The sequence below is a fragment of the Vicia villosa genome, linkage group LG3 (genome assembly GCF_029867415.1).
Source record: "Vicia villosa cultivar HV-30 ecotype Madison, WI linkage group LG3, Vvil1.0, whole genome shotgun sequence".
Lineage (NCBI taxonomy): Eukaryota > Viridiplantae > Streptophyta > Magnoliopsida > Fabales > Fabaceae > Vicia > Vicia villosa.
In genome coordinates, this window is record NC_081182.1 from 103,570,744 (window position 1) to 103,585,921 (window position 15,178).

The 15,178-nt window shown below is 34.9% G+C and overlaps 1 protein-coding gene across 1 annotated transcript; it reads left to right on the top strand.

The window, feature by feature from the left end:
* The first annotated feature begins 11,959 nt into the window (after positions 1-11,959).
* Positions 11,960-14,075, top strand: LOC131658700 (heavy metal-associated isoprenylated plant protein 41-like). Its single transcript, XM_058927968.1, has 3 exons — positions 11,960-12,122; positions 12,273-12,474; positions 13,637-14,075. The coding sequence occupies exons 1-3, from the start codon at positions 11,960-11,962 to the stop codon at positions 14,073-14,075; spliced, it is 804 nt and encodes a 267-aa protein (XP_058783951.1).
* Positions 14,076-15,178: the final 1,103 nt, after the last annotated feature.

Here is a 15,178-nt window from a genome sequence, read left to right on the forward strand (position 1 = left end):
AACCATGTGAGAGTTATGCCTAGTCAAAGTTCAGTTGACTTTCTCTTGAAAACCCTAATTTAGAAACTTGGACTTTTGATGATTTCTGAGCTTTCCTTGATGAATCATGATCAACTCCTGATAAAATGATGAATTTAACTTCAAAATGTTGATGTTGACGAAAAATCAGGAGTTTTGACTGTGATTTGACCATAATTGACTTTTAGGTCAAACTAGTCGACTGTTGCCCTTTTGAGCCATTGGATGAGCAATCTTGTGAATCAACGCTTGAAAATTGATACAATGATTCTTTGAAGCATATAGGAAGCCATGAAGTCCACTTGAGGTGTCAAAACCTGATTTTACATTGAGAGAAGCAAAACCTTAATTGTGGCTTGATTGCTTAGGAGAGAGATAGTCATGCATATTTCTTATGTAGCCTTGAGCATCTGATGATCACATGTGCCTGAGGAGATTTCTTGGGAAAAAATACCTTGAAACCTGGCGGGAATATTTTGGGGTATGACAATATGTTTATGCTTATGCTATTTTTATTTTGTTTACTTGGACCATACTTTATTTTAAGCTTAAAACATTAATAATCAACTTAATCATAAAAGTCTTAAAGTGGATCTGGACTTTGGTTACCTTACCCTAAGCTTGGAGGATGGAATTAGAATTAGGATCTTGACCTTGACACTTTGGAGGTTCATCTGGGTCATTGTTATTTTAATCATATTCTGTTTGTATGAAAGTCCTTGGAGTTCACTCCAAGGCACTGGGTTATTTTCTTTTTGTGTATGCAAGTGATTCTTTGAAAGTCCTTGATGGTTAATTCTAAGGCATTGTGATAAGGAATTCATCTGAGCACAGTTGTTACCCTGCTCAGTTTTCAAGTTCTCATGATGTTATTTCCAAGGTGTCATACCCCAAAATTTGCCCTCATATATTTACGAATGCCATTTTATTTCGAATAAATGAATTGGCACAGTTGGTAAGAATTTGAGCATGATAGGCACAAGAGCAAGAGGTCTCGAGCTCGAATCCCACTTCTACCTTTTTCTCCATTATATTTGTTTCTAATTTCAATTCCAACTTTATTTCCATTTAGTCAACAAAAATCATAAAAAATATGTTTTCTTTAGTATTTAAATTTAATTTTCGTTTTCTAATTTTAGGCATTTTTAAATAATAATTGTTAATTTGTTTTATGCACTTTTATCAAAAAAAGAGTCAAAAAATGTCCATAAAAATCAAATCTTTTCCTTTCTTGTCATCATTGTTTCTCATTGGTTGATCCGTGTCATAATTAGCCTTTGATTGGTCCAAATAGTGTCAACTTGATCCCCAAGTAAAACATGATATTATTTAATTAATTTTGTGATTAATATTAATTTTCTTTTCCTTATTTGTTAACCTAAATTTTTATATATAAATAAACTAACAATCCTAATCACTCCCAGACATTTTTTGTTTTGCTGTAAACCAATTCCCATTCACCAAAATTCACTGTCAAATTTACACTCTCTTCCACTCGTACCTGACGTATACATTACATTTTCCACCATTTTTCATTCTTCCATTCAACACCAACTATGCCATTTCATCCATCACAAAACCAAACCATATTGTCATCAACACAGCAACACCCTCACACCTGCAAAACACAAACTCGATTCGCAACATAAACAAAATCCTAACATAAAACTATACCTCATCATAAACACCATCACCACCGTCAATTATTCATGTCCATGACATAAACTCACCACAAAATATGTTTTCACCTTGAATCTCAAACAATAAAGAAATACACCAGCCTGTACATATAAATTTCACACACTAACCCTACAATTTGTACAAATTTATTTGTTTTTGCAGAAAAAAAGATGAAAGAAAAATTCAGAGTCAAACCGCTGAGCCGCTGTACCACACGTGACCCTCCGAAGTTTCCGACAGAACCGTGAATTGTGTTCAGCCACAACATCATCACGCCTCCGCGAACCCTCCGCGTGAACAGCCACCGGCCAAACACCGACAGGTCAAAGCCATCTCCGGACGCCCCACCGACCACCGCAAGCCGTCAAAGCCACCACTCCTTCCGACGGCAACAACCGTCCCAACCGTGAGGATCTTCAACGCCGCTCACGACAACACCAATCGCCTCCGTACTGGTATCGTTCATACATCTCACTTTGAATTTTGCTTGCTAGTTCAATTAACTGTAAATGATTTCAGATGGGTTTTTTTGTTTGCTGTGAAAAAGAAAAAAAAAAGAGGAACATAGTGGTTTTCTCTTATGGTTTTGGTTTGGAATATATCTTATATCACCTTCTTTTTTTATTATTATTTTATTATTGTCCACTTGTATAATTTTGATTGGATTTGTTTTAAATTTGAAAAGTCAAGGAAAAATATTTGTTAATATTAATTGTTTTTATTCTTTTGAGCCAGGTAGTAAAAACGTGACGTATGCACCATTAGTTTTCAATATCTCCATGATTTTTTTTCTTTTTTTTATCTTAATTAATTATCAAATAATTGTAAAAAAAAACAATGAGGAAAATAGATCCCCACGTCACCAAAAAACATAACATTAGAGTTAGGTTTTAGAATTAGTTTTTTAGTTTTCTTATCAAAAACAAAAAAGAAAACATGTTAATAATCAAATTTTTATTTCTCATATCAAAATACCCAAAATATATTTCATTAATTAGTTTTTTTTAATAATAAATAAAAATACAAAAATATGTTTTTTTAAGTTTAGTTTTAATTAAAAAAATCAAAAACATTTCAATTAGTTTTTTTTTTTTTTTTAGAATTTGATATGTTTAAATTTTATCTTTTCTTAATTACATTATTTGTAACTAATTTTTATCATTTCTCATGCGTGATTATATATATCCATTACTAACATTTTCTTTTGATTACGAGGTACTACACTTGAGGCTTTTGAACTATCTCTCATGGACATCTACAAGTCTTCGTTAATTCTCGCACATTTACTTTTCCATACTTCTAATTATGTAACTACCCCGAAGCCATGTAATAGTTTTAGGGTTTATCATTCCGCACTTATACTTGTATGCCTGTATATATTATAACTGTTAGTAATTAGGGTTTGTATGGCAAGACTAATAATCAACCGTTAGCTCACTAACCACAAGAATAAATATCTGAAACTAACACACTCGCACTCACTCACCTCTAGGGTACGCCCCTCTTGGTTGCCTTACGAGTGATGGTCGTGTCCCTCGAATATAGAGGTATCTAAAGCAAACGTCCCTCGATAAAAAATCATCAAAGATCATGGTCTCTCGATGTTGCCTACGAATACATGATCTCGTCCCTCGATTGTTGCTTACGAAAAAGATGATTTGTCCCTTCGAATTTGCTAAAGGTACCTCTATTGGTTGCCTTCAACGACCATCCGATGACCCTTCGATTGTCCCGAACACGTCCAATATAAACAAGGACTACCTACTTCTATATAGTATGGATAGTCCTAGGAACTTTAAAAAGCATAGGAAAAGACCAACTATTTAGGGTAGTGCTCTTAATATGCCTAACTCAATTAAAAAACATCTTTCCAATACTCTTTCAAAAACTAAGGCTACGCATTTACGCTAAAGTCCTTATGCCCCTTTTTCAACTCAAAACAAACAAACATGAGTTAAGAAAATTAAGAGCCCGTAGATAACTACGGATGAAAAGGGTGCTTACACCTTCCCTTTTCATAACTTACCCCCCGAGCCCATTTTCTTTTTAAAAGGTCTTTTTCTGTACTTTTTACCTTTCCTAAAATTGGACAAAATAAAAGTCGGTGGCGACTCATGCTCACCGCAACATTGTTGCTTATAAAAATAAAAGTCAGTTCACCGTATTACACAAGGCTTTGTGCAAAGTTGTATCAGAAGATATCAAGTTCATCTGAATCCCCCGTTGGTATTATGATGGTTTAGTTATGGTAGTCCAAAGGATGGGAAATCTATATTGACTCTTAATGTCAAGTGTTGGCTTCTTATTTGGTTAGATTGTTCTTTTTGTTAGCTTTTACTTTATTTTTTAGGATAGCCTCTTCATCTCCCCCTTCTTAGATTTTCAAAATCTGCTCCCTTTTTCCATGTTTGCAAACTCTTTTAAAAATCTTTAAAAATATCTTTTGCCCTTAGTGGATTTTCTTTCAAAGTTTAGACATGATTAATTGTTGTGGTGAGATGTAAATCCCTAAAGTCTTGATATTGATTGATATGATGGAACTTTTTCCACATGAAGGAGTTAGTGGCATGAAGGATAGAAAAACACTTAGAAAGGGGGGGGGGGGGGTTTGAATATGTGTGACTTTAAAAACTTTTAAGATAAAAACAATGAACACAATTATTTTTATCCTGGTTCGTTGTTAGCGAAACTACTCCAGTCCACCCCCTTAGAGTGATTTACCTCAACTGAGGATTTAATCCACTAATCAATCTGATTACAATGGTTTTCCACTTAGATAACCTCTAAGTCTTCTAGAGTATACAGATCACAACTTGATCACTCTAGGAATACACCACTTAGATAACCTCTAAGTCTTCTAGAGTCTACTGATCTCACTGATCACTCTAGGAACCTTTTACAATCAATGTAAAATAAATGTTACAAGAGTATGAATTGCTTCTTATAAAGATATAATCACAATTGTGATATTTCTCTTAAGTTCTATGCTTAACACTCACTAAATATTACAAGAGTTTGTGAGGTTGAAGATGAAGTTCGTGAGCTTTGAATTTGACAGCGTTTCAGTATTTTTCACAAGTGTTGGTTGGCTGCTTCTGATAAGAACTTTCATATTTATAGGCGTTTGAGAAGATGACCGTTGGATTGCATTTAATGCATTGCGTGAATAGTACATCTTTGCATTTAATGTTTCACACTTTTGTCAACTACCTCGAGCCATGCTTTTGCTGCTTTTACTGACTTTGCCTTTTGTAGCTTCTAACATTCCTTTTGTCAGTCAGAGATTAGACTTAATAGCTTGTCATCTTGTAATTGCTTCTGAACTCATATTTGTAGATACAACGTTTGAATATCAGAGTTAATCAGCTTGGTTCAGAGCATCTTCTTGTCTTTTGTCTTTGAAGAGCTTGAGCATGATACCGTTCAGAACATCAGTGCTTCTGCTTCTGACTTCATGTTTTTCTAATGCTTCATAGTCCATCTTCTGATTGTGCTTGACCATCTTCTGATGTCTTGCCAGAGCATGTTCTGATGCAGCCATCCAGAACCTTCTGAGTCAGTGCTTCTGAGCGCTGAATTGTGCATACTCTTTATGTATTTCCTGAAATGGAAAATGTAAAGGATTAGAGTACCACATTGTCTTATACAAAATTCATATATATTGTTATCATCAAAACAAGAATATTGATCAGAACAAATCTTGTTCTAACATGGCATACTTATTGATTTCATCCAAGTTGGAGCCCTTCCTTCATTTGTGATGCAAAGGGTCCATTTGTTCTCATGTTCCTGATAATTGGCTGAGTATTCTCTTCTATGACGATAAAGTGTCTATCCAGTTCTTAAAACCTTTTTCCCTTTAAGTGGAACTACATTTGCTCTGACTTCTCCATTGCACTAAGGAGGTATATAGGCACAAGATGTAATGTCTTTGCGAGCTTATTTTAAAAATCAAACAAACCCTTTTCTTTTGCACACAATATATTTTTTAATAAACAAAAAATTTAAAAAAGGTTCCTGTGGAGTACCACATATATGAGGGGTGCTAACACCCGTACCTAATATCTCTTTTTTGTTGTTTTTATTTAAAAACTTCTTTATGTTTATTTCGCTCTTTTCCCATTTCCTTTGGAAACAATAAACCGCGGTGGAAACTTTCATTGAAATAATGAGTCAAATCAACCAATGGCTTTGATCTCAAATTTTCCCCGCTATAATTAGGTACTTTAAAAAATTATGGTTTTGAGACTCAAGTTGTTCTTATTTTTCTGGTTTGGTGAAAGATTATTGAAAAATGTTACTTTCTTTCTAGTGATTTGTGAAAGCGAAAAATGCGAAAAAAAAGTAAATAACACAAAGATGTATCCAGGTTCCCCTCACAATCCGAGAGTATTCCAGTCCCCTTTCAACACGAAAAATATTTTACTATTATTAGAATTTATACAAGACCAACACAATCACCAAGAACAATCCTATTATGATTACCCAAGTTGAAATGAGAACAATCCTCTCAAACTCAACTCTCTTGGTTCCAACAATCTTGGATAGCAAGGAACAAACCAAAAAAGTAGAACAAGAAAATTATCATATCCTTTATACTCTCTTGTTTTTAACAATTCTGGACAACAAGGAATTACAACCACATCTAGAAATTATTTGAGTAATAAAGTTTATGAATATATATCAATCACAATGATTGATCTTCTCTTCCAAAAAATAAATTTATAAAGATAAATTAGTACTCAAGTGTTTATGAATGATGGAGGAATTTTTCTGGATTGATATGAAGAACAAATGCAGAAAAATTCTCAATGAAAGTTGAAGTATCAAAACACTTGTTTGAAATTTGAATGAATAAATGATGTTGAGTTGCAATGGAAGATGTGAGTTTGTAATTTGAAATTTCATGTATTTATAAGAGAACATAACACCTTTATGAATCACGGTGAAATCATGAAAAAATATCATGAACAAATGCCTAGTTAAAATGAAAAGATTTCATAAATAAGTTCATGAAAATTTCGAAGAAAGCTTATGTGTAAAAAATATACTCACATCATAGAGGAAGTTGAACCTATAATTCTCATGATCAGATTCAATTCCCCATCAAATGAGTAAATAATATTTTTATTTTGAAACAAATTATTTTATAAATAAATTATCTGTTTTTAAATAAAGATATATTACATCTATCAATTTTCTTGATATTTGTGTTTGGAAGATAGAGTTGAGAGCAACATTACTTTTTGGTAGATGTTTATGCGAATGGAGTATAATATTTTTCCTCGAAATAATAGAAGCACATCAGTCATGCTATATAATGATACACCGGCAGCATTAGGTGAAAAGTGTTGAAGTTCCACTTGAGGATGATATTACAAGTGGCAAGGCCATCTTGGTGAAAAATATTTGAAAAGGAAAATTATGCTCGTGTTGTTATTTCATAGAAAGGTTAAAGATTACATGAGATAGGTTATTGGTATATAAAGGCTAGGGAAAGTAAATGGGCCATCTAACATTGAACCTATGGCCCAGTAAAGTATAACAGCCCAAAGGCTTTATTGGTTTAATAACCCCCCCATAAGCTTGAGGATGGATGGACATGAGGCCAAGCTTACGGATATGCGAGTGAAGAAGAGAAACATCCAAAGGTTTGGTAAAGGAGTCTGCGAGTTGTTGAGAGGAGGAGACCGGCATGAGTTAGAAGAGGTTTTGTTGCAGCTTTTCGCGAACGATGTGGCAGTCGAGTTTGATGTGTTTGGTTCTCTCATGAAATGATGAGTTGTTGGCAATCTGAATTGCAGATGCATTGTCACAGTATAATAGGGCTGGTTTGTGAAACGGGATGTGAAGTTCGTGTAGAAGATTTGTTAGCCATTGTAGTTCACAAACAATAGATGCCATGGAATGATATTCAGCCTCAGTTGAGCTGTGGGACACGGTGGCTTGTTTCTTAGACTTCCAGGATATTAAGGAGTCTCCCATGTAAATGCAGAAGCTGGTGACTGACTTGCGCGTTTCAGGGCAAGTGGCCCAATCTGAGTCTGAGAATGCCTTGAGTTGGATGATAGAATTGGAAGGGAAGAAGAGGCCTTGTGCTGGTGATGATTTGAGGTAACGCAGAACATGAATAGCAGCGTTATAGTGTGTATCGGTTGGATTACTCATGTGCTGGCTCAATTGTTGAACAGAGTAAGATATGTCAGGTCTTGTGTTGAGTAAATATATAAGTTGGCCAACGAGTCTACGAAATTTTGTTGGATCAGACATGATGGGACCATCAGTTGAGTTGAATCGTGTATCGCGTGCCATAGGAGTGGAGGCTAGTTTACAGCCAAGTAAACCGGTTTTGGAAAGTATGTCAAGAGTATATTTGCGCTAATTCAGACGAATTCCAGATTTGTTTCTTGCTATCTCTAATCCCAAGAAGTACTTCAATGTTGCAAGATCTTTGATATGAAAATTTTTCTACAGGAGAAGTTTTGTGTCATTGATTATGTTGAGATTTGTTCCTGCAATGAGAAGATCATCAACGTAAATTAGAATGAATGTAAAATCTGGTTTGGATTGGTGAATGAAGAGGGAATGATCAGAAGCGCATTGTTTGAAATTGTTATTTAAAAGGACTTTGGATAACTTTTCAAACCAAAGTTTGCTGGACTGTTTCAATCCATAAATGGACTTCAAGAGTTTGCAAACTTGATTTGGATAGGAGGGAGTGATGCCCTTAGGGAGGGACATATATACTTCCTCATCCAAATCTCCATGAAGAAATGCGTTGTGAACATCCAATTGGTGAAGGTGCATATTAAAAGAAGAGGCAAGAGCAAGTATAAGTCTTACAGTTGTCAGTTTAATAACTAGAGAATAAGTGTCAAAGAAATCAATACCTTGGACTTGCTTAAAACCTTGGGCTACCAATCGAGCTTTAAATCTTTCTAATGTGCCATCAGAATGAAATTTGGTTTTATAAACCCATTTGCAACCTATACATTTCTTACCTGGTGGAAGAGTAGTAAAGAGCCATGTCTTGTTATTGGTAAGGGCCTGAATTTCTGCATTCATGGCCTTGTTCCAATGGTCATGTATTGAGGCTTGCTTAAATGACACAGGATCTTCAGTAGTAGATATAGCAGCTAAAAAATTGAAATAAGCAGAAGAAATATTGCTATATGAAATGTATTGAGAGATGTCATGTGTTATATTAGATTGAGCAGTGTTGCATATAAAATCTTTCAGGTATGCAGGGGCAGATTTTGTCCTAGTGGATTGGCGAATAGTTTGGGATTCAGCAGCACTAGTTTCTGGTGTTATATTTTCAGTAATGGCATTATTGGGTGAGTTATTGTTAACAGGAGGGGAAAGTTGTTGTTGGCTGATAGGTGAAGGCATGGTAACTTGTGTGTTGGTGGGATTAGTTTGTATGATAGGTTGTGAAGTGTGGTACTCATGGTCAAATAAAAAAGGAGTGGTGTCATTTGGGGAGGCTGCTTCAGAATGTTGGTTCTGTGGGGTAATAGGTGGTGTATAGGGAAAGAGATGTTCATAAAAAATGCAATTTCTGGAAGTTATAACAGCCCTAGTGTTAAGGTCAAAAACAACAAATCCTTTGATACTAGAAGGGAATCCAAGGAAGATGCACTTAGTGGATCTAGGGTCAAGTTTATCTCTATTCCTTAGGAGGGTAGAAACATAAGTTAGGCAGCCAAAAGTCTTGAGATTAGAAAAAGATGGAGGTGTGTTAAAGAGAAGTTTATAAGGATTTTGATGTTGTAGGGTGGGACTGCTTAGTTTATTAATAAGGTAAGTAACATGACACAATGCATATGACCAAAAACATTTTGGTAAATGAGCATGAAAAAGAAGAGATCGAGTAACATTCAATAGATGTCTATGTTTTCTTTCTACCACAGAATTTTGTTGAGGTGTCTCAACACAACTTCTTTGATGTATAATACCTAAAGAATCATAATAGGAGGGCATGATAAATTCAGCACCATTGTCACTCCTAATAAATTCAGCACCATTATCAAAGATATGAAATTTTTGATATGCAAACGAGTTTCAAATTTGTTATGCATTAGAAGAGTCCAAGTATTCCTAGAATAGTCATCAACAATGGTGAGAAAGTAATGAAAACCATCTAATGAGGGAATAGCTATGGGGCCCCATATATCCATATGCACAATATCAAAACAATTAGAAGTATTGGAATTGCTTGAAGGAAAAGAAAGTTTACATTGCTTAGCTAAATGACATGTATTACATATATTGGTTTTGTGAGAAGTAATCTCAGTGAATTGTGTGGACATAGTATGTAAAACATCAGGGGAAGGATGTCCTAATCTATAATGCCATATGGAATTGGCATTGTGATCAGTGCTGGTAGTGTTAGCAGAATAGCAGGTGGAAGCAGTGCATAGTGTGATAGGGGACTTGTGGAGAATGTAAAGGTTACGGAGCAGTGTCACAGGTCCAATCATCTCCTTGGTACACACATCCTGAATTTGGTAGGAATCATGTAAGAAAGAGACAGTGAGTTTGGAATTGGCACACAGTTTTAAAATAAATATGAGGCTGAATGTAAAATTGGGAATATAAAACACATTATGTAATCTAAAATTGGGAGTAAAGTTAATTGTGCCACAAAATTGAGCAGATACATAAGAGCCATTTGGTAAGATAATATGCATGGGTTTTATAGGATGAATGTCAGTAAAATTATGAATATATGGGCAGACATGATGAGAAGCGCCAGAATCGAGAATCCAGATAGAAGGATTATTGAGCATACTACCTGTTGGGACTATACCTGAGATTATGGCTTTGTCTTCTTTAGGAGGTTGATTGTCTTTGCGAGATTGTTGAAGAAGGAGAACAAGATGTTGGTAATCTTCTTTGGAGATTCCGGTATCCTTGTTGTCAGTGGCTGATTTTGGTGGCTGTGAGGGCTTGCTGTCAGAAGTGGATTTGTTGCTGTTGTTGCTTCTATATCCAGGTGGGAACCCATGTTTGAAATAGCAAGTGTCGATTGTATGGTTGGTTTTGTGGCAATTGGTGCAAAACATGTTGGATTTGGGTGTGCCTTTGCCTTTGGCTCGAGAATTATTGGTTTGAGATGCTGCAGCCGATAGAATGGTAGAGGCTGGGGCAGAGGGATTGCAGATTTCTTGTTGAGCAATCAGTGAATAAGCGGGACTGATGCTAGGAAGAGGATCGAGCAACAAGATTTGCGTGCGAATGCTCTGATAGGAATCGTTGAGGCCTTTTAGGAAACAGGTGACATACTCCATATGTTTGTAGTTGCGAACGGCTTTAGCTAGGTCACAGGTACAAGGTGTGATGCAAGAACATGATGGAGTAGGTCGTAAATCTTCGAGTTCGTCCCAAAGGATCTTCATGGCGGTGAAGTATGCAGATAAAGAACGGTCGCCTTGTTGTATTAAATGCAGTTCACGAAGAAGATCGGAGAAGCGAAAATGGTTGCCTTTCGTAAATCTTTCGCGCAGATCTTCCCAAAGTTCAAAGGCGGAATCGAAGCATATGGTGCTTTGTGCGATATGAGGTGAAAGTGTGCGATTGATCCACGAAAGAACCATACTGTTCGCACGTTCCCAATGTTCATAATTTTGATCGGAGAAAGGAGGTTTCTTGAGCTTTCCATTGATGAATCCAAGTTTATTCTTGGATGTGAGAGCTCGTCGCATAGACTTGCTCCAATTGTGGTAATTATTATCATCAAGGGATGGAGAAACAAGAACGGCGCCGGGGTTTTCGCCGGGGTGTATGTAGAAAGGATTGCTGGGATTGATGTTTAGGTCATGTTCAGTGAGTTTGGGGCTCGATTTAGGGGTGGTTTGGGGTGATGATTCTGTATCGAAAGGCATCGGTTTGTGAAGGAGAGATCAATGGAAGAACAGATGCAGTAAAGAATGAAAAAGAAAGCAGAAAGATGCAGGGGAAGGGTTGGCGGAAGGTTGAAGAAGAAGATGGGGTTTTATCTACTGATACCATATTACAAGTGGCAAGGCCATCTTGGTGAAAAATATTTGAAAAGGAAAATTACGCGCGTGTTGTTATTTCATAGAAAGGTTAAAGATTACATGAGATAGGTTATTGGTATATAAAGGCTAGGGAAAGTAAATGGGCCATCTAACATTGAACCTATGGCCCAGTAAAGTATAACAGCTCAAAGACTTTATTGGTTTAATAGATGACAAGACCACAGAGAAGAAAAAAAAAGAGCGAGCAAGATACAAAAATGGGAAGTAAAAGAAGCGATGAGGGTTCAAAATGGTTGAAACACTATTGTAGTGATCATCAAATATTGTTGGTGGGAGAGGGTGATTTCTCTTTCACCCTTTGTCTAGCCAAAGCTTTTGCTTCTGCAACCAACATTGTAGCTTCTTCTCTTGACACTCATGGTTTTTCTTCCTCTCTTTAATCTCTTTTTGTATAAGTTGCAAATAATCAATTTTGGTACCGTGCTTTTTAGTTAGTAGTTTTCACAACATTTAAGTACAAAATGCTTTGACCTAACTTTTGATATTGATAATGCTCTTGGGTTAATGTAGATGATGTTATAAAGAAGTACAGGAATGCAAAGTCAAATATAGATGAACTGAAGAAACTAGGAGCATGTATTTTACATGGAGTTGATGCAACCAAAATGAAATCTCATTCACATTTAAATATGAATAGCTTTGATCGGGTTATATTCAACTTCCCTCATGCAGGCTTTCATGGGAAGAGGGAACATAACTTGTCATTGATCAAGTGAGTACTTTTTTTTTAGTCAAGTAGCCTAGTTGCTAGAATTTTAGTACATATTAACATTGAATAAATGAAATGTCGTAATTCGGGTCCATGCATTTGATGTCTCTATACAACTACCAAGTGAGCTGACTAGGGTCGGCCTTGGGCCAGAGCAAGCAGGCCCACAGCCCAGAGCCTCAAAAAAATGGGGGCTTTAATTTTGGGATGTGTCGTTAAAAAATTATAAATATTGAAAAAATATTATATCCATATGTTAGCGAAATTATTAGAGAACCTGTGCTTGTGTTGTAGCGGCGGTGCCATAGCTTATGTAAAATTGTGTCCTTGGTTCGAATTTTTTTTATTTCAATGGAAAATTCCATTAAGCCATCATTTCAGTTATCATTTAGAAAGAATATGGAGAAGTAATGACTAACTTAGTTAATTATACCTTATAATTAACATTTCATAAATTTTAATTATAAAATAATTTGTATAGAATTAAAATTTATAATGAGATTTAAAATCAAATTTTAATTTTGTAACTTTTATAATTTTATATTGATGTAAATTTTAGAGACAATTTATATGTTATAATTAAATATTTAAAAGTTTGTCATACAATTAATTTATTTATTATTACCTGTGCTTTGATTTATTATTTTTTATCATAGAAATAAAATTCTTATCACGCAGGTAAACCTACGTATTAGGGACAATGCATGGTTTACGCCTACTTTTGCATTTTCTAGTCATATGATTTGGTTTTCCACAATTAAAGCAAGAGAAAACGTCACTTTTATTTCCTTGAGATAATGGGTATTGCATACAAATTGGAACAATATTTAGGCACTTAAAAAATTGTCATTCTTAATGTTTAATTGCTATGTATTTTTAGCGTAAAACTTTTTACACTATCAATACTTCACAACCACTCAATTATATTACTTAAAAATAAATAAAAATAAAAGTCAAACATTTTCAATAAATTAACGGTGTAAATTTTTTTACTGTCAGCGAGTAAAACGTTATTTTTTTGTTAGAGGTCTATTCTTTTGTTTGTCCAGGGCCTCTAAAAAGTCGGGACCGGCCCTGTAGCTGACTTAATTGGATTCGTGTAACAAACATGCTGATTATATATTGTTGTTAATTTGTCTTGTGTGTGGCTTCTGAATTTTTACAGGATGCATAAAGATCTTGTGGGTGGTTTCTTCAAGAATGCAAGTAGTATGATTCGGGTTAATGGTGAAATTCATGTGAATCACAAAACTACACATCCCTATACTAAGTGGAACATAGAGAAGCTTGCAGAGGAAAGCTTTCTCAAATTGATGGAGTGTACTGACTTCAAGAAGGAAGATTATCCAGGTTATTACAACAAGAGAGGAGATGGTAATAAATGTGATAAAAGTTTTCCTCTTGGTAGATGCAGCACCTTCAAATTTATCCATCCTAGAAGAACAAATGGTATTGCGCCTTCTGTATCACATTGTGCTAGAAATGAAGTCCAACACAAAGAACAACAAGTCTCTGGAGGCAGAAGCTCAAGGAATTGTTTTGATAGGAGAAGGCTTATTACTTTGAGAGGTGCAAAGCTGAAGTGCCTTGGAGAAGAAGTTTGAATGACAAAATCAATATTGTTGCTGATGAAGGAGTGCCTAAGAGAAGTTTGAAAAGCGAAACCTATGTTGTTGAATGGCTATCTTTTTGAAGATGTTTTGTTGCATATAATACAATAGATAGCTCATGATTTTGTCATCAACATTTATACCATATGTTGATCTTTAGTAGGATTTATAAAAACAAACTTTGCATCAATGATACATAATTTCAAAACAGAACTTCAAATACAAATTCTCGCAATAGGGGCTCATGAAATAGGGGTTATCAGACAAGAGAGACCATGATTTGGATACACATTGAAATCGTTTCAAAGGTTTAATAGATAATTTTGAAAGAATGGATGATATGTAATTGTAATGTAATTGTTTCCTTGCCTTTGTTGTCTTATTTCCCGCAATCACAGTCAAACTTTATCCATCTTCTTTGGGCTAATTTACTTGCAATTTGAAGATACAACCAGTTGAAAATTAAGCTCAAACGTGAAGTAATAGTATAGTTGCTATTAGGGTATTTTCTTGACTAAGTATAGTTGATAGGGTTAAAAACTCGAGTTTAAAAAGTTGCACCTATTTTTATTATTTCATTTTGGAGTAAATCACCAATTGTTAATAATTGATTATTTGAGGGCTTTCAAAAAAAGAGTCACTTAAATCTCTCCTTAACGTTGTTAACTCTTTTCACGTCACATTCAATTCCTTAAAAAAGTTAATCATATTTTATTTATCTAAAAGAAGAAAAAAATGGAAATAAATATAAAAGGATTATAATCCTGTTTCACTTAAAGTAAATATCACAAAAATATTTAAGTGCACAATAAGTTAAAGAATTTTTTTTAAAGTGATAATGTTTTTCAACAAAAATACTAAAATAATCGTATTTTTATACTATTGTTTAAAATATTTATGTTTCAAATAAAAAATATTTCACGCGCTGAGTTCAAGCCAATTAGATTGGTGGCCCTATTTAACGTTTTAGAATGCAAGTCAGACGAATTGTCACCTCCAATAGGACAATCCAACTAATGCCTAATGTATGCTAAGTCAATTCAATTGGCGTCTACATTGTGATATTCAAAAAGGGGTGCAAATTCATCTGACTCTTA

What these genes read in the sequence shown, in the direction of transcription:
- LOC131658700 (XM_058927968.1), top strand. Translation starts at nt 11,960, where the DNA reads ATGGGAAGTAAAAGAAGCGATGAGGGTTCAAAATGGTTGAAACACTAT. An exon ending in TTCTTCTCTTGACACTCATG is followed by an intron (nt 12,123 to 12,272) that starts GTTTTTCTTCCT and finishes GGGTTAATGTAG; the next exon opens with ATGATGTTATAAAGAAGTAC. An exon ending in CATAACTTGTCATTGATCAA is followed by an intron (nt 12,475 to 13,636) that starts GTGAGTACTTTT and finishes GAATTTTTACAG; the next exon opens with GATGCATAAAGATCTTGTGG.